Source organism: Pyrgilauda ruficollis, unplaced genomic scaffold (genome assembly GCF_017590135.1).
Source record: "Pyrgilauda ruficollis isolate IOZ18807 unplaced genomic scaffold, ASM1759013v1 scaffold340, whole genome shotgun sequence".
NCBI classification, from domain to species: Eukaryota; Metazoa; Chordata; class Aves; order Passeriformes; family Passeridae; genus Pyrgilauda; species Pyrgilauda ruficollis.
In genome coordinates, this window is record NW_024524823.1 from 38,891 (window position 1) to 57,864 (window position 18,974).

At 55.4% G+C, this 18,974-nt stretch overlaps 1 protein-coding gene across 1 annotated transcript; it reads right to left on the reverse strand.

Annotated features, from left to right (window-relative positions):
- Nucleotides 1-2,290: 2,290 nt before the first annotated feature.
- VPS45 (vacuolar protein sorting 45 homolog) lies at nucleotides 2,291-15,633 on the reverse strand. Its single transcript, XM_041475219.1, has 15 exons — nucleotides 15,392-15,633; nucleotides 15,162-15,296; nucleotides 14,802-14,862; nucleotides 14,285-14,364; nucleotides 13,653-13,721; nucleotides 13,296-13,433; nucleotides 12,875-12,985; nucleotides 11,498-11,632; nucleotides 11,087-11,200; nucleotides 10,674-10,841; nucleotides 8,154-8,312; nucleotides 6,813-6,920; nucleotides 6,471-6,592; nucleotides 5,062-5,193; nucleotides 2,291-2,782 (listed from the first exon to the last, which is right to left on the reverse strand). Exons 1-15 carry the CDS (start codon nucleotides 15,482-15,484, stop codon nucleotides 2,695-2,697), a joined length of 1,713 nt encoding a protein of 570 aa, XP_041331153.1. The 5' UTR covers nucleotides 15,485-15,633; the 3' UTR covers nucleotides 2,291-2,694.
- Nucleotides 15,634-18,974: the final 3,341 nt, after the last annotated feature.

An 18,974-nucleotide genomic window follows, 5' to 3' on the forward strand; every position in this document is an offset into this window, starting at 1 on the left:
ATAGCCGTGCGCCCGTGACGTCGGGGTTCGCGGCACGGGGCGAATCGCAGCCCACGAGGGTTTTTCTTCTTTGTTTGTGACTCAAGAGGGGCCGTGGGGTAGCGGGAGAGGGGCGGGCGGTGCCTCGGTTGGTGTGCCGCAGAGAGGGCACAGCTGCGTTGCCGGTGGTGGGTCAGCGGGAAAGTTTCTAGGAGAGGGAAAAAGTATTTGGGAGGGTTTTGTGTACTAAAGGTGTTGGGAAGTGGGGGAAAATCACTCTGGAGAGAGGAGCTGGGAGATTTCCTGGGGAGGGGGCTGGAGGAAGGGGTTGCTTCCAGCGCGGAGGGTCTGACAGCCAGGATTCAGGTGGATTCAGAGCATGGCTTCCAAAAATAAGGAGACACTCATTCCTAAAAAATGCCCTTTTTTGGCTTATTTTGTATATCTCCTTCATGTCCTGCAAGAAATAGATTGATCCATCAGTGGATCAGCTTTCCAATGACAGCGTCCATCCCATCCCTGGACAACATCCCCCACCCCTGATTTCAAGCTGTAGTTTCACCCCAGCACTCTGGAATTAATGCACGCAGAGTCCTAGGGATGCACTTGGATTATAGAGTATTTCCAGAGCTTTTGTAAGTATTTGTATCCCATTCTGAGCATTGACATTTTTGCCATGAGCTAAGGATGCACTGCACACCTGAGAATACCCGGGACAGACACAAATCACTCTCTACACCAAATCCAGGGGTTCATTTTCATCCTGTGCAATCCTGAACTCCATGGGGCTCAGGACCAGGATTTGCCATCTGTGTGCCTCAGTTTCCCCTTTTACCCCAAAGCTTGGTCCAGGCAGTGCTGATGGCAGAGGGACAGATGAACCACACTGGCTGCCCAGGGCCTCCAGTGTATCCCCAGGACATCACAGAACCTGCCAGTTTATTTAATGACATTTTGCCTTCCAACTGGACTTGTCCTTCCTCCCATCCTGTTTTTGGTGGCCAGGGCCTGCCGAGCAGCGGCTGATGGCCAATACCAGATGGCACAATGCTGGTGGCAGTAGGACAGCTCTGTCGTGCCCTTTAGATGCAGGGCCCACGCTCTTCCCAAATATCCTCTGGTGCCAGGGAAGTTGCCCTGAAAGCACAGCAGGTAACACACCTGCACACACCTCCCCAGCCCCGGGAGCAGGAATTCAGCTGCACTTGGAATCCTCAGGCTGTTCTGACAGTGAGTCACGCTGTGAAGGATGTGACCAATGATTCAGAGCTGGAAACATCAACAATTGACAGGGAAGGAAGGAGATAGGAGGGACCCCATCTCCCATTTCTGCACCAGGAACAGGAGGCTGCACTTCCAGCAGTGAGGCTGACCCTGGGGGCTGCTCCCCAGTGGGACAGGTGACATGGTCAGTGCAGCTTCTCATCCCCATCCCATCCCTGTGGGCAGAATGAAAAGCCTCTCCAAGGTGTGTTTATGTCTCTCCCTATATTCACATGCCCCCTTTGCTACCCCTGGCAGCTGTAGCTGCTCCTTGAGCTGATCCATAACAAACAGTTGCCAAAATCGCCTCTTCTTGCAGAGCAGATCAGCAAACTCTTGGTTTATTTATGTATTTAACAACCCCCACACAGCATTTTGCCTCTGGATATCAAGTGTGAAGCTGCTGCCTGGAAGGTGAGTGGAGTTTAATTAGGACACATGCTTTTCTGTGCCTCTGACAACAGTTACATCACTGGTGTCTGGGGAAGGGGCTGCTGGAGGAGTGGATGGGGCAGGGGGCTGCCCAGTATCCTCTGACAGCTGTGACTCAGCTCCCCTCTCTTGGGGTCTCAGGCTGTCAGACACCTGAGTCACCTGTAAGGGGGAATTCTTGTGGTTCTCCTGTCCCAACGACCCAAAATTCACCAAAAATTCACCATACAGGTTCCCACCCAGTTCCACCCCTGGCTGTGGGCAGAGAACCCCCCCACAGCACAGGCTGTGTTCTCCCCTCCCTTCCCCAAAGAGCTGCCCAGGACCCCCAGGGCCAGGTCCCCTCCTCCCTGCAGGGCTTTGCTCTCTCCCACATCAACAGGACTTAGTTGTGATACCAAGATAATTCCCAGGGATTTAGGAGCTCATTTCATTTGATCTGGCTTGTTAATTCCCAATCAAATGCTGATTAGAGGCCAGGGAGCAGAGCTGGAAACACAGTTGCAGGTTCCTTGGTGTGGTCCTGGAGGGGAGCAAAAGCTCCTGTGCAGGCTCAGGCTGTAACTGCACCTTGTGGCCTTGGGAAAGGGAAAGTGGGAATCATCTAGGAGACAGATTCAGCCAAAGTGGGGGATTTAATAGGATTCAACATATACAGACAACAGCAAAGGGCTCCTGTGCCCACCAGCCACACCCCCACAGCTGCTCCCCCTGCATGGAGCAGCACTGCTGGGCTCCTCATGGGACTCAGCCCGTGTGTCCTGTAAAGAGCCAGGAGCTGCAGGGATTCAAGGGCTTTCCCAGGCTCTCCTCACGCTCTCCATCCCAGTCCTGGAGCTGTTTGTGAGGGGACAATGAGGAGCTGCAGTGGGGGCACATCCTTGCTGTTGGGCTAGTGCCAGCTCCAGCATTCGCTGTCGTTCTGGGTGTGGAAGGGAAGCTCCAGCTGCAGGGCAGGAACATCCTGCTCTGCTCTGAATGTGCAAAAAAAATTATTAATTCCTTTCATTCCTTCAGGATTCACCGTCGGCTGCTGGACCTTGGTGGGACCTGGGAGCTGTCAGAGCTTCGACCGCGGAATCCTGCGGCTGTGACCTCCTCCAGGAAGCTGCTGGGACAGGTTCAGGTCAGTGGAACAGGGGACAGAGGGGCTCATGGCACCCTGACACTTGTCCCAGAGGTGTCAAAGAGGGGCTGTGAGTGTCCCCAGCACGAGCCTCAGGCCTGCTGGCATCACCCACCCATGGCTGGGAGCAGCTCCCAAAGGCAGGAGTGCTCCCAGCTGGAAGGATGCTGCCTGAGGATGGTTCCTCTGGCAATGAGACACCACGGCCATTCCCAGGCTGACTCATCCCTCAGTGTGCTGATCAGGTGATCTCAACAGCAATGCTTCAAAAAATACCCCAAAAGATAAAGAAATACAAACCACGATATGCCGCAAATCCTACAGAAATGGGAATCCCCTAAACTGGGGCTGGAGCAGCTCAGGTTGTTAATCTTGAGGGGCTTGAAAAATAATAAAACCCTCAAATCTGCAAAACCCTGCAGCAACACCCAGCTCTGAGCCCCCTCAGACACAGCTGGGAGGGGGCACAGCCAGGGCACTGCCCACCAGCTCTGGCACCTGGCTTTGTGTTCCAGCCTGAGCTCTCCCTCCTCCAGGTTATTTTTAGGCACTAGAACCAGGCAGAACTGAGCTCTGGCAGGGAATGACTGGTGTTTTTAGGGGTTCTGTGCTGTCTGGAGCAGGTTGTGCCTGTGACCAATGACACCTCAGGGCTCCTCAGCACTGCCTCTCTGAGCACATTCCCAGTCTGGAGTGACTGGAGGCAAGAGCCAAACTCCCACCTGGCCTCCAGGGATGAGCTGCACCACAGCACAAACCCCCCCTGCTGAGGGGACCCTGCAGATCCTGCAGGAACAGGTAAAAACCCAGCACAGGCATCTGCAGGTACTTCCACAGCTGCTCCACCCAGCCAGGGCCTGGAGATGGAAGTCCCAGGAGAAATGAGCCTTGTGCAGTCAGCAGGGTCCCCAGGAGGATGCGGTGCCACCAGCGTGGCTGTAACTGGGTAACTGGGTCAGGCCCCACATCCTGGGATTAATCCCAGCAGGTTCATCTCAACCTGCCCAGGATGAGTCAGCCCCAAGCACCAGATGTTCCTGGCAACCCTTTTTTATCCGATTATTGATCCTTTGTAACCCTTTCTCCTCCAAAGCCTGCGGAATTGCTCTGGAATCCCTGGGAGCAGAGCGGATTCTCCATCCTTTGGGCCACCCCTCTGGGCCCACAGATGTTGGTCCCAGTTCCAGCAGGGAGTAAGAACAATGGGAGCAGGATTAGGTGCTTACATGCATTAACACCCAAATCCCCTTGTTTCTGGTGACAGATCTGCCCTAATCCCACGGGAATCAGCAAGGCCATGGATTATGTGAGGGGTTGGGACACACTAAAACCTGGCTTTCCTCGTATCAGACACCTCATGGATGTGCTGAGATATCCCTGATCCTAGGGCACTGTGCTGGAATTGTGGATAACAATAGACAGGAGACAGTTTTATTGTCCTTCCATCCTCAGGGAAACCTTATCCAAGAGAAAATGGATCATTTGGGACAGGGCTGTTGCAGAACAGGCCCTTTGCTGTCCTCCCCAGGCAGGACCGGGCCACATCCAGCCCTTCCTTTTATTTTCCCTTTTTTTTTTTTTTCTCCCCCCACTTCATTCTTTGAAATGCAAATTTGGATACAGAATCCCAGCTTTTCTGTAAATAATTCAGGGACTGCACAGCAGCAGAGCCCAAACCAGCCAAGGTGGCTCCTAGCAGCACCAATCCAAGCAGATCCAATGATGGAGCTGCAGATCCTGAGCTTCAGCAGCAGCAGCTCAGGATTTTCCCACCATCCCACACTGAGCACTGGGAATCTGGAAAGAATTCCTGCTCTTCTGCCTGGCCAGCAGCAAGCTGTGCTGATGGGAAGCAATTCCCATTGTGGCCTCAATTCTTTCCTGTCCCCAAAGTGAGTAATTTGGGTTCAGGAAAAGTTATTTGTATTTATAAACCAGACATTTCCCACTGGGAATTCCATACTGACGGAGATCTTTGCCCACCTTTAGTAAAGCAGCTGCAGGTTCATTCAGTGCTGAATTCCCATGGCTTCCCAGTGTTATAAACTAGAAAAACTCTGTGGAAAACTCAACTTGCCTGCCCTTGAACTCATGGAAATTCAAGTTAAACCTCCAGCTCAGAGATCTGTCCCTGAGCCACCATGTGTAGAGCTGGGTCTGGATCACTGACACCCATTTCCACCTGGGGATCTCCCAGGCATCCCAAATTCCTGCTGTGCCAGCAGTTTCACAGGCAGGCTGTGCAGAGGGGTGGATTTTACCTCCTGGTGTTGTGGATGGTGGTCCCACCCAGGACGATGCGGACGCCGGGGTTGGAGCGGTTCAGGCTGAACACAGCCAGAGCCTCCTCGTAGGTGGCCCCTCCAATGAGGAACACAATAATGTCCTGAGGCCTGGGATAAAGGCACAAATCATGGAATGGTTTGGCTTGAAGGGATCTAAAAGCTCATCTCTCAGGGACACCTGGCAGATCAGGTGGATCCAAGTCCTGGCCTTGGATATTTTCTGGGATGGAGCAGCCACAAATAATTGAGTTGGGATCAGACAAAGCCAAGGATAAGTCCTGCACCTTGGAGGCAGTGATCCATGATTCTGAGGGTGCCTTCTCTACACCCTCCCTCATCTCTGTGATGTGCTGGGCTCAGTGCTGAAAACAACCCCAAAACCTCTCCTGAACTTTGACCCACAGCCCTGAGCAGCCTCCAGCAGCTCCACCCCGATCCCTGTGGATCCACGTGCCATGTTTAATGCATGATCTGCTGGGGCTGGGAAATCAGGATCGATTTTGGAGTCAGGCAAGGACACGGCGCTGCCTGGGAGCTCCCAGGCTCAGTGACTGATCAGGAACTGCCAGGATTTGTGCCTCAGTTCACCTGAGGGGACATTTCCCAGCCAGCAGGGAAATGTGGGTTGGTGGAGAGAAGCCAAGCAAGAGGAAGGGGGGAAAGGATGGAGCCTTCCTCCATCCCAACACAAACTCAGGTTGTTGTGCACATCCTGCTTTCCAGTGAGCTGCTCCTTCCTTCTCCTGTAACCACCCTCCCAATCCCTTGGAATGAACAACACCAGGGATTTCTTTCTTGGATCACTGCATGAACAGCATGACCCAGAGCAAAGCTGCTCCTGCCTGGCTGGGACACAGGCAGAGAGGGAGAATGTTGGCCACCAGATCTCCATGGATCCCCACACCACTTCCACTCTGCCCAAGGGATGTGGGAAAGCAGGGAAAACTCATGAAAAAGGTGAGATCAGTGCTTTCCCAACATGATCTGTGTCACCACTAAGCACCCAAAGCCTGTCTCCTCAGAGTCTGGGTTAGGTCTGCATGACCCTCTCCAGCAGGATCCCACTTCCATTGGGAACAGGACTGGCTCAGGCAGCTGCAGCTGGACTGCTTTTGGCAGTCCCCAAACACCACCACAGAGGAGCAAGGGCTTCATCCTTCACCTGAGCCACCCAACAGGAATGGCACATCCAAGCCAGCAAGGCAAGCCAGGATGAGACATACCCCAGTCCTGGGAACCTTCTCCAGGGAACATTCTTGGGGATACAAGAGAAATCTCTCTACAATCAAGAGATTTCTGTGCCAAGCCCCAGCTCTGTTCACCATCAGTCCCACCCCGCTGTGGGGACAATGTTGGGGACAGCAGGGATGTCCCAGTGCTCTTACCTGTCCCGGAGTGTGTTGGGGCCCAGGTAGGGGTACTGGCTGTCCTTGAGCTTTCCCTTGATGAGCTGATCCAGGGTTTCCTGGAGCAGGGGCTGGTGCTGGGTGTACACATTCTCAATGCCCTGTGGCCAGAGAGAAGCTCTTTAGGAAGTGGCAGCAAGGAAGGAGGATCAGCAGAGGCACAGCAGGTACCACCCCTGCATTTAGGATTGAGAAGCTCTCCAGCAGCTCACTGCTGTTGTTCTCAGTGGAATCAGGCACTGAAGCTGCTGAGCCAACAAGCCCTGCTCCTCTGGGCTGCAGTTTTGAGTCTGTCCCCATTTCCTCAAGACATCTCAGTACCTTCAGGCCTTTGAGGAACTGCTTGGTGATGGCCACGGCATCCTTGGGGCTGAACAGGTCACTGCCTCGGACCCGCTTCCCTCCGTACTCCACCACGGCAGACACCAGCTGTGCAGGGAGAGGGCAGAGCCCCATCAGCCTGGCACTCCTCCCAGGCTGTGGTGGGGACACCTCATGGAGGTGTGGAATAAGGACAAGGAGCCACGGAGACGATCCCAATGGAACAGCACATGGAGGTGAGGGGGCAGAGCAGCAGCACCCCCACGCCCCCCAGCCCACCCCGACCCTCCTGCCTGAGGAGAAGCTTCATCTCCATCGCCTGCAGCAGCGACATCAGCTCCTCCACACGAGCTGACATCATCCCTCTCCTCCACCTCCTCCCCAGCTGCTCCTGGCACTGCTGCCTGTTCCCTCCCTGCCAGCTCCTCGCCATCCCCAGCCCCTCGCTGCAGCCACTGCCTGTGCTGCAGGAGCTGGGGAAAGTGGGCGAGGAAAAGGAGAGAGGAAGCACATCCCAGGCCCATGCCGGTGCCATACTCCCCTCCCAGCAGGCTCCTGCCATCCCTTCTTTATTAAATCCTTCATAATATCACGGAATCACAGACTAGTCAGGAGTGGAAGGGCCCTCTGGAGTCCAACCCCTATTCACTAATTCCTGAACTGCAAGATTGGACTTCAACCCCAAACCAGCTGGAGTCATTCTGCCTCATTTCCACTGATTTAGGAAATGGAATTCGAGTCACTTACTTAAAACACCTTTTAAAGCCACACCCACAGGTCCCACCCGAGCTCCGTGCAACAACACAGCCCTGGGCTGACCCGGAGCAGGTGGGTTTCACCCCGAACAGCAGCGATTCCCCCATCCTCTGGGACATGGGGGTGCCTGCCCCCCATCCTGTCCCTCCCTGGGATTACCCTGAGGTACCTGCCCCACCCCGGGGTTACCCCACAATACCTGTCCCCCATCCTACCCCACCCCGGGGTTACCCCACAATACCTGCCCCACCCCGGGGTTACCCCACAATACCTGCCCCCCATCCTACCCTGCCCTGGGGTTACCCTGAAATACTTGCCCCCTATCCTGCCCCTCCCTGGGGTTACCTGGTGGCACCTGCCCCCCATCCTGCCCCTCCCTGGGGTTACCTGGCAGTACCTGCTCCCCGTCCTGCCCCACCACAAGGTTATCCTGAGGTACCTGCCCCCCATTGTGCCCCACCCCAGGGTTACACTCAGGTACCTGCCCCACCCTGGGGTTACCCTGAAATACTTGCCCCCTATCCTGCCCCACCCTGGGGTTACCTGGCAGTACCTGCCCCCCGTCCTGCCCCTCCCCGGGGTTACCTTGCGGTACCTGTCGCTGCCTCCGCGGCCGCGCAGCTCCTCCAGGAGCGCCGGGAGGCCGCTGCTGGCGTGGCGCTCGTAGCGCAGCGCGTAGAGCATCACCAGCCGGGCCGCGTCCAGCTCCGACACCCGCGGGCTCTGCAGCAGCCGCCGCACGCTCTGCGGGACACCCGGCACGGCTCAGGGACACCCGGCACTGCTCAGGGACACCCGGCACTGCCCCGGGACACCCGGCACTGCTCAGGGACACCCGGCACTGCCTTCATTACTGTCACTGTCTTATCGGTCATTTATCGGTCACTTATCACTTATCAGACTGGTTTCACTGCCCAGCAACAACACTGCCACAGTGGAAATGCAGGAGGATCCAGTTGTGGTATAAACCCCACAGCTCGGCTCCTCAGGTGTTTCACAGGAGGATTTACTGGAGTACAAGTTGGTTTTGGGTCTTTCCGTGGAACTGGGAATTCATAATTCATCTCTGATGGGTCCTGAGCACCTTGTGGTGCTGCAGGAGGCACTGACACCTCCAAGCTCTGCCTGGGTCTTTCCAGCTCGAGCAGAGCTACCCCAAAGGTTCCACCACTATACTGGCTGCAAAAACCCCCTCAGGCAATCCCCCCACCTCCATTTCCTTTTTGGAAGGTGCAAGGCAGAGGCATCAAAGTCTCAGTAATCTCATTGAGATGTGGAAGAATAAACTGCATGTTTGTAAGAAAAGGAGGGAAGGAATTAAAGCATGGAAAAAGAGATCCCAGCTGCAGGGAAGAGCAGGGATCTGTTATCACTCCTGACCTGCTGCTGGATTCACCACCCTGGCCCAGATGTTTGCTGGCATCTATTTAACTGATGCCGACTGAAAACACAGCATAAAATCCTGGCTGTGAGGAGGATCAAGAGGAATTTCACCACTCAAGGTCAGGAATTCACCTGTGAGGGGAGAGCCAGAGCCCCAGGGAGGTTCCTGTGCTGGCAGTGCCAGGACCAGCAGGAAGCAGAGAACAGAAAACCCATTGTCCATGGCAGGAGCTGGGATTCCAACCCTCCATTCATGCTCTGTGTCAGGGTTAATGAGAGCCCAGGGGAGGAAGAACCCAAATGTCCCAGACTGGGGAGGGGCAAGTCCACCAGAGATCCAACAATCCCTGAAGTGACATCAGGGGAGAACAATTCCACCCTTATTCCAGGCTCTGGCTGCTGTTCTTGTCCCGTGGCCTTGCCCTTCTTGCTGCCATTGGGAGCTGCAGCAGGGACAGCCCAGGGCTGCAGGGACAAAGATCCCACCTGCAGGGGTTTCCATTTACTTCCAAGCTGCTGCAATATCTCCCAGTGGCCTCAGCTGCCAGAAGAACAACAGGGCTCTTCAGGCACAGGACTGGAAGGAAACTGAGGCAGCATTTCTGTTCTGAAACAGCAGAAACGCTGTTTGTGTAGAGCAGGACCAAGGTGACCCCCAGGAACACCAGGATTCACCTGGCACCAGCTCTGTGCTGTGTATATTCCATCAAAAATCATGGCTCATGGAGCAGGGAGGGAGCAGACTGGGAATATTTGACTTTTAAACTGCAACAACCTGAGCTGGAGACAGTGATACAGCATGAGGACCTCAGAGGCTGCTTCCAGCAAACACATTTCTGGCTGCATTCCCAGTTCCATACTCAGCCATGTAAATCCTGCCAGACACCAGCTATGGAATCCCATCCCTACACTCACTGAGTCCAGAGGGAAGCATCAGCCCAGGGGATGGGAGCACATTCCACCTCTGGGGACAGGCCAGTGTCATCCCCTCAGCCCCCACCTGCAGTTCAGAGTCACAGAGGTGGGGAAGAAACTGATCTCAAACCTGCTGGAGAGGCTTTTCCTCATTTCCCAGTCCCTCAGCTTCCCCAGAGCCATGCAAGGGTTGGGAATCCCCCTCCACTATTGAAAATCAAGGAATCATTTCTCAGAAGTGAGTGGCTGCTCCAACCCTGCTCTGAGCCAGCCCCATCCCAAAGCTGCTGTTGAACACCAGCCCAAATCCATCACCGCTGACTCTGCCAGACCCTGCTCTGCTCACAGCACAAGGGGCCACACTCAGCTGTCACAAAGCCTCCCTCCAGCTTCTCCAGGCCTCTCTGCCAAAGAAATCTTGGATCTAAGACTCTTTCCAGTGGCTTTTCTTAAAAAAAGAGGTAAAGACAATTCCATGGATTCCAGCTCTTCTGCTGCCCAGCAAGGAGCTCACATCAGTTCCTGCACAGCATCTGAGGTTGTTTTATCCTGGTGTCTGCCAGAAACCAACTGGCTGAATATAATGAAAGAATGTTGGATTGTGGGATGTAAGGACAGGATTTGTAAAGATGCTTCTCAAGCCAGTTATTAACGATGACTCATTCCCATCTGAGCTGAGCACTGAGGAGCAATTCCACACGCAGTGTCCCTCCCCACAGGGCATCCTCACACAGCTCCCACTGCCTCCCAGCATCAAATCCCCACTCCCAAGGGAGTGATGGGATGAAACCCCCCCAGGATGAGTACCTGGAGGGCACTGGAATGGTCACTCTGGCAGGCCAGCTCCTGCTCCACCTCTGACACCTCCAGCAGGTTCCGCTCCGCCACGAGCCGGGACAGCTCCCCCACCACTGTCACGTGCTTGGACACTGTGCCTGACATCTTCTTGAACTGAGGGTAGTTCTCCACAAAGGCCTGTGATGGGAAACTGAGGCACTGGGTGCTTCCAGGGAAAAGCAGGAGATAGTAGAAGATGGGTGCAGCCAGCTATAAACTGTACAAATTCCCAGCAGTTCTCTGCAGGTGTGCAGAGGATCAGACACCTTGATCCCAGGAGCCCACAGGATTTCTCTCATTACCAGATTTCTGGGAGAGATGTACTTTTTATTTACTCCTAACATTAAAGGATGGGACACAGCTGGGATGGACTTTGTCCATACCTTCATATCTGCTATGGACTCCAGCTTCTGCTGCTCCTTTGGCTTCCTCCTCTGGAAATCCTCCATCAGGTTCTTGATGTTGGTGCCAATCTCAGCGAAGTTCAGGTACATGTTCTGTGTGGGAACAAGATGGGACGCAGAGGGAAACTCACTTGAGAGAGTCTTGACCAAGGAATAGCCTTGAGCAGCTGGGAGAAGGTGGCTCCATCCCCCAAAACCTGCAGCAAGCTTTGAAACCAAACTACAAACACATTTTCTACGACATCATCTCACATCAGGTATCACTGCTGCCGCACAGCGACGATCACAAATGCCACATCCCCACCCTGAGGCTCAAACTCATGGAAAAGCTCCTTTCCTGTGGCAAACCCCCAGACGTGGGTGCAGGTGAAGCCCCCCTGGGACACCTACGTTGGCGTAGAACTCGTCGTTCTCAGCTGACAGGACGACCTCCCGCAGGTCCTTGCTGATCCCCGGCACCCGGGACAGGTCGATGCGGTTGTTGTTGATGCCCAGCAGCTCGTGGACCATGGCCTGGTATGTCCACTGCCAGAGGAAGGCAAAGGGGTGACCTTGGTGAGACACAGCACTGGGAAATCAATGGATTTCAGCAGCCAGAGCTGCTCCTGCTAGCCCAGGACACGCAGCAGAGGTTGGGAGTGTGACACTCAGACCAGCCAGGGCGTTGTGATGAAAATAAACATCACTGATAAATAATCAGATGGGGAGACAGCGCAGAGGGAAACCACCCCCCTCCAGGGCCACTCCAGAATCACAGCATCATGGGATGGTTTGGGTTGGAAGGGACACTAAACCCATCCTGTTCATTCCCACCAGATCAGGAATTCCTGCAGGTACCTTCAAAATGGACTGAAGAGGGATGGGGATTAATATTCCTGTTCCAACACCTCTGTTGCCATCAAACCCCCCAACTTTCTGCCCAGGAAGGGAGAGGTCCCACAGTTCCGCTGCAGAATTCCCTCCATGCTCCACTGGCAGGAGAATTTCTGCACATCAGGAGTTTCTATTTTTATCCTGAGAAGTCTAATAATAACCCAGAGAGAACAGTGACAGCTGATCAGAGCCCTGCCGTGCCCAACACTCCATTTACATCCCCGGGAATCTCTTTGGGGTAGGAAATCCTGAAACAGCAGATAATGCCTGATGCTGAGCACAATCCTAAACACCACAAATCAGGTGTGGGCTGGGCTGTGACAGCCACACCCCTCTGTGACACAGATGTCACCTCCAGCTCCTGCAGAACTGGTGTTACAGCACCTCTGGGGCTGCTGATCCCACCCAGGTGCAACTCCTGATCCTCAGGTTCCAAGGGAACCCCACAGAAACGAAGGGAGACCACAACAGATCCTGCCAGGATCTGCAGCACAGCATGGAACAAATAAATCCAACAGCTCCCAGCAAATCCAGCAACCATCAATAACAGAGGGAGACTCAGCAGGGCAAGGTCACTCGACAGCCCTGTGCTGCCACAGCCCCACAAACAACCCTTGGGAAAGGCCCTGCAAAGCACTGGGGCTCCAGAAGCCACATGGAAGTGCTGGTGGCCCTGTTTCCCACGGTGCTGGGTCCATCTGCCACTGAAGTCAGCACAAACAACCCCCACTCAGGTCTGGAAAACTTAGCTAGGGAATAAAAGAGGAGTTTTGCAGGGATTGGGGGTGGGAAGCAATACTTTTCTCTCCTACATCCAACCTGATAGGGGCAGAACTCCAGCTGCTGCAGGCCTCCCAGCCCTGCCCCAGCCTGGCACAGCTGGCTGTGACTCACCTGGTTCAGCAGGGGGGTGATGGCATCGTCCGAGCGGTCCAGGATGAGGAGCAGGGGAGGGACCTCAGTGCGCCGGAAATCAAACAGCTCGTACTCCTTCGTGATCACTTGCTGTGCAGAAATGGGGGGAAAAAATGGGAAAAATCCCACTTGAAGGCCTGGAAAAGGCTCCCTCTCGGGCAAAGAGGGAAGGGAGGGTGAAAGCCCAACTGTGCTGCTTTGTCTGCACTGCCAGGGAGGAGCTGAAGGCTCCCAGGAAAGCTGTGCTGGGAGCAGAGCAGGACATGACCTGCCCAGTGCTGGGCCTCGAAGTAACTAATGGAATTTACATGAATTTACCAAACAGTTGTTTCCCTCCACATGTAAAAAACTAACCAAGACTGAATTGATCCAAAAGGGATGAGCTGTGGGCTGCTCTCACCTTCACGCACTCGGCCAAGCGCTTCGCTGGCTCTGAGGAGAGCTGGTAGCGGATCATGGGACACTTCTTCAGGGACAGCAGCAGAGCAGTGAGCCCCTGGGTTGTCCTGGTGAGCTGAGCCGGGTCCCAGCTGCGGCCCTGGAAGGAAATGCTGCACCTCACTGCAGTTCCTAAACTTCCCACATCTTTGTTTCCAAGTCCTGAAGTCTCACAGGAAAGCACAGCTGTGCTGGAGCAGCAGGCACCCAAGGGCTGAACACAAAATCTCCTTGCCAAGGCCCATTCCCCCCCAGCAGCCCCCCATCACCCCAAGAGCTACACATTATCCAAAGCAAGGCCAACTCGCCGTGTTCCTACCCGACAGCAGCCCAGCAGGTTCAGGGAGAAGACGTGTGGGTTCACTGCAATGTAGTCGCCATAGAACTCCTGGGGAGGGGAGCAGGACAGTCCTGTGTCTCTGACCCTGACCCCAGGCACAGCCATGGGCCAGCACTGGCCACCCAGCCCCCACCACCCCCTGGACAGAGTGGCTCAGACCATCCTTCCTTCCTGCACCCCAAACCCCGCTGACAACTCCCCTCCCACTGGTACTGTGCATTGCTCCAGCGCCCAGCTCCTCATCAGCACCACAAAGGTGGAATCATGGAATTTCTGACTTTGGAAAAGCCCTCTGAGACCACTGAGTCCAAATGTCCCTCTAGCACTGCCAAGGCCACCACTAACCCGTGTCCCCAAGTGCCACATCCACATGGATTTGAACGAGGCAGCACCTTGTGAGACACCAGAAACAGCAGCAGCTGTGAGAGCCCAGGGCACAGAGAAATGGGACCTTTTCTGTCTTTTACCTCTTCACCCCACATTTGTGTCCATCCCTCCTCCCACCCAGGCCTGGCATGCACCAGTTGGGAACAGCCCTCCTGCTCCCAGTGTCTGGCAGCCCAGACCTTCCATTTCTGAGTTTGGATCTCCCTAAAACATCCAGACTTCACCTGGACTTCAGCCACGACCTCCTGCTCATCAGCCTCAGCCAAGGCCTTCACATCGCTCTTGCTGATGACGTTGCTGAAATCTGGGAGGAGACAGGGAAGGGACAGTGGGGCTCCATGTGGGATGGCAGTGTGATCCCCTCTGGAGCAGGAGCAGACCCCACAGAGACCCTCTAACCCTGCAGGTGTTGGAATCCTGAGCCACCTCCCAGGGATGCTCCCAGCTCGCTCCCTGCCCATCTCCCCGGCGTCCTGCAGAGCCACAATGACATCTAGAGGCCACTTCACCCAGTTCCTGGCATCTCACAGATTAATTCCTGGCCTGTGGGACTGCACTTCAACCCCAGAGCAGCTGGAGTCATTCTGCCTCATTCCCAAACCCATGGAACATGAGCAGGACAGGTGGGAAGCCCCTGCCTGGCACAGGAAGGTGCACTGAGGTGTGGAGCCTGTCCCATCCACACTGGGAGCCTGTCCCAGGTTTATGGAGCTCCAGGAGCCCTGGGCTCTTCATACTCACAGATGAAGTAGACGCTGTACTTGGGCCTTCGCAGCTCCTGCACCAGGAGCTCCACGTTCTCCTGGATGGAAACAGCACCAGGGAGAGCAGAGTTAAGGAATAAGGAATCATGGAATCCTTAGGGTTGGAAAAGCCTCTGAGATCTTGGTGTCCAGCCATTCCCCCAGCACTGCCATGGCCACCACGGACCCCTGTCCCAACTGCCACATCCACACGGATTTGAACAATTCCAGGCACTGTGGCTCCACCACTGCCCTGTTCCAGGGCTGAACAACCCTTTCCATTTAGCAATTCTCCTGAATATCAACCCAAACCTCCCCAGCACCATTTGAGGCCGTTTCCCCCCGCTCTGCTCCGTACCTTGGTGGGCCTCAGGAAGCAGATGGCCTTGAGGTGCTTCATGGGCTCCCTGTTGGGCGAGTCGAGGCGTTCGAAGAGATAAACCTCGCGCTGCAGGATCTCGGACTGGGTGTACACCACGCTCACGGCCCCGGTCTGCGGGCGGCAGGGGGGCAGCGCCCGTCACGGCGAACCTGGGCCCGGCTCCCGGCCCCGCCGCCCTCCACGCTCCCGGCCCAGCCGCTCCTCACCGTCTCCCGGTCCATCAGCAGCACCTTCATACCGGGGCCGCTGTCCTCGATCATCTTGGACACGTACTGCCGGACCGCCAGCACCGCGTTCATCTTGGCGGGGATGCTGCTCTACCGGGCTGCCCCTCACCCGCTTCGGCTCTCTTCGGCCCGCTTCGGCCCTGCTTCGGGGCTCTTCGGCCTGGCTTCGGCCCGATTCGGAGCTCTTCGGCCCGATTCGGTCCCGCCCCGTCCGGCCCCGCTGCCTGCTGGGAGTTGTAGTCCGCCAGCCGCGCTCCCGGGTCCCGCAGCCCCGGCCCGTCCTTCCCCGCCCGAGGTGACCCGAGCAGTTTGACACTGAACCCAAGCAGACTCACCCCAGACACCCTTCAACCCACCCAAACGTACGTTAAAACAACACAAACCCGCTCCAACCCACACTAAATCCACCCTAAACCAAACCTAAACCCACCTGAAACACAAAAATCCCCTACAGATCTACCCAAACCCACTCCAAACATCCGCAAATCCTCGCAGATCCACCGCAAGGAAGGCTCGGCACACCCGAGGGTCCCCAGGGATAAAGGACGTGACCCGGTTCCACCGAATTTGGGATGGAGAGCGCTCCGGGAGCAGCCCGGCCCCGCTAATCCCGGGAGCAGCAGGCTGGGATTAGGAGCTATTCCCGGCAGGACAGAGCTGACCCGGGCCAGGCACCCCCCCTCTGCCAAAGCCCTATTTATAGCGGGGGATAACAATTAATTAATGAGTATGTCCTGCCTTTCATTTCCAATTAAGGGGCTCCCTGCTTCCTCTTAGGGTGACGGAAAATTTTGGTGTCTTTAATCCTTCCAATTCCTGCCGAGATTTTACTTTTCACTTCCAAACGCTTTGAGGCTTCTTTCCTAGAGGCTGGAAATGTACAAACCCCAAAGATTTGTGTGGTTTAAATAGGGATTTACCTAGGAAAATGCAACTCCAGTATTTTCTTTATTGCATTTTTTATTTCTTGCCTGATTTTGTTTCTCATATCCAAAGTGATGCCTTAAGGAGTGTGGGGTGCTCCTGGCTAAAGGAGACACACAATAATGGCAAATTGTATAAAAAATTGGGATTTAATTGCATCTGATTTGATTGATTTCTGGCCTTATTGTTAAATGATTCAGTGTCTGGAAAGTGCTGGTTTAGTTATTGTCCAGTTCCCTTGGAAATGCTTTTGGATTTTATTGTGAACTAACCAGATCCAGGGTGTCATCTCCTCTTTAAATCTGTCCTTAGGGAAGAGAAACCCCTGCTCGTGCCATTTTAATGAAATTAATCACAAACCCAAACCTCTGAGGCTTCTTGGTGGGATGTTTATCCCTGATTTGCAGGTAAAATGTTTTAAATTAATGAAATTAATCACAACCCAAACCTCTGAGGCTTCTTGGTGGGATGTTTATCCCTGATTTGCAGGTAAAATGTTTTAAACAACTTTTATTCTGCAGAAATGTTACACTTTTCATTCCCCACAGGCCAATATAGTGGGGTGGGAGTGATTGGAATCATGGAATTGTTTAGGCTGGAAAAGACCTCTGCGTTTGCTGTAATTTTTAATTTAAACCTTATAATTCTTTTAAACCTTAATAATTTTAATAACCTCTTTTAAACCTTAATAATTTTAACCTTAATTCTTTTAAACCTTAATAATTTTAATAACCTCTTTTAAACCTTAATAATTTTAACCTTCTAATTCTTGAATAAGAATTTATTCAAGTACAATTCTGTACATAACCCTGATTTAACCTCACCAATAACTGCCCTGGGCCTGTCACCACTGCCCAGGCACGAGGACAGACGTTGGTCCCTAAATTGAGGCAATAGGATTGTCTGGGATTATGGCACTGCTATTTTAAGGGATTGAATTTGGTGTTGATTATTTCAAAAGCGATGGATTCTCCACTCCTGACTGCGAGGAGAAACAGCCAGGGCAGGCTGTGCCACCCCTGCGTGGGGCAGCTGTCCTTGTCCCTGTCCCCATGGCCTTGCCCTGGAGGGAGCAGCAGCACCAAGGGCTCCTCAGGGGTAAATTCACCTCAAAACCCTCTAGCTCAGCCTGGGAATGGTTCTGACTGCAGCTGTCAGGAATGAGATGGGGTTTATGTGTGTTTGGCATTGTGCTGGCCTCTGGCTGTGGCTGCAGGAGGAGCAGGGGGGAACGGGGTGAGAGGGAATGGGCAGGGATCTCTGTGGGGAAAAAAGGAAGAGGAAGGTGAACCAGGGGGAAAATTCACCAGCAATGGGTCGGTGGGAGCTGTGCCAGCGCTTCCCGGCACATCCTGACGCAGCTGGTGGCATCACCAGCCCCTGCTCTGGCCACCAGTCCTCAGGCCGCATACCGGGGGTCTCAGGCCCCTCATGGGGGTCTCAGGCCCCTCACGGGGGTCCCGGGCCCCTCATGGAGGTCATGGGCCCCTCACAGGAGTTTCAGGCCCCTCACAGGAGTCCCACGCCCTTCACGGGGGTCATGGGCCCCTCATGGGGGTCTTGAGCCCCTCACGGGGGTCCCAGGCCCCTCACGGGGGTCTCAGGCCCCTCATGGAGGTCATGGATCTCTCACAGGAGTTTCAGGCCCCTCACAGGAGTCCCACGCCCTTCACGGGGGTCATGGGCCCCTCATGGGGGTCTTGAGCCCCTCACGGGGGTCCCAGGCCCCTCACGGGGGTCTCAGGCCCCTCATGGAGGTCATGGATCTCTCACAGGTGTTTCAGGCCCCTCAGAGGAGTCCCAGACCCTTTATGGGGGTCTCAGGACCCTCACGGGGGTCATGGGGGTCTTGAGCCCCTCATGAGGGTCCTGGGCCCTTCACAGGGGGTCTCAGGCCCCTCCTAGGGGTCATAGGCCCCTCATGGAGGTCTCAGGCCCCTCTCAGGAGTCTCAGGCCACATACAGGGGGTCCCGGGCCCCTCATGGAGGTTATGGGCCCCTCACGGGGGTCCCGGGCCCCTCATAGAGGTCATGGGCCCCTCACGGGGGTCCCGGGCCCCTCATGGAGGTCATGGGCCCCTCACAGGAGTTTCAGGCCCCTCAGAGGAGTCCCAGGCCCTTCACGGGGGTCTCAGGACCCTCACAGGAGTCTCAGGCCACATACAGGGGGTCACTGGCCCCTCACAGGGGTCTCAGGCCACTCATGGAGGTCCCGGGCCCCTCACGGGGGTCTCAGGTCCCTCACGGGAGTCTCAGGCCGCACTCAGGGGTTCACAGGCCGCATACTGAGGGTCTCAGGCCCCTCCCGGGGGTCCTGGTGCCGCCCCGGTGTCCCGCGCCCTCTCCGGGGTCCCGGGGGGGGTCTCTCGGTGACGCGCACCCCATCGCGCCGCCAGGGGGCGCTCCGCCCTCCCCGCTCCCGTGCACGCGCGGCGGCGCCCGAGAGGGGCGTGGCCTAGCCTGGCCCTGCGCCGCCATTGGCCCCTGCCGGCACGGCCGCGTGCGCCCGCCAAAGCGTTCCGGGCGGGAACGGGGGTGGCGGCGCGTTCCGCAGACACTCCCTGTGTACACTGTGCCATTTCCAGACTGGCAGAGCACAGCAAACCTTTCTAATTCGGCGGCGCCCGCCGGGTCACGG

What these genes read in the sequence shown, in the direction of transcription:
- VPS45 (XM_041475219.1), bottom strand. Translation starts at nt 15,484, where the DNA reads ATGAACGCGGTGCTGGCGGTCCGGCAGTACGTGTCCAAGATGATCGAG. An exon ending in TGCTGATGGACCGGGAGACG is followed by an intron (nt 15,297 to 15,391) that starts GTGAGGAGCGGC and finishes TGCCGCCCGCAG; the next exon opens with ACCGGGGCCGTGAGCGTGGT. An exon ending in TCACCCCCCTGCTGAACCAG is followed by an intron (nt 11,633 to 12,874) that starts GTGAGTCACAGC and finishes TTCCTCTGGCAG; the next exon opens with TGGACATACCAGGCCATGGT.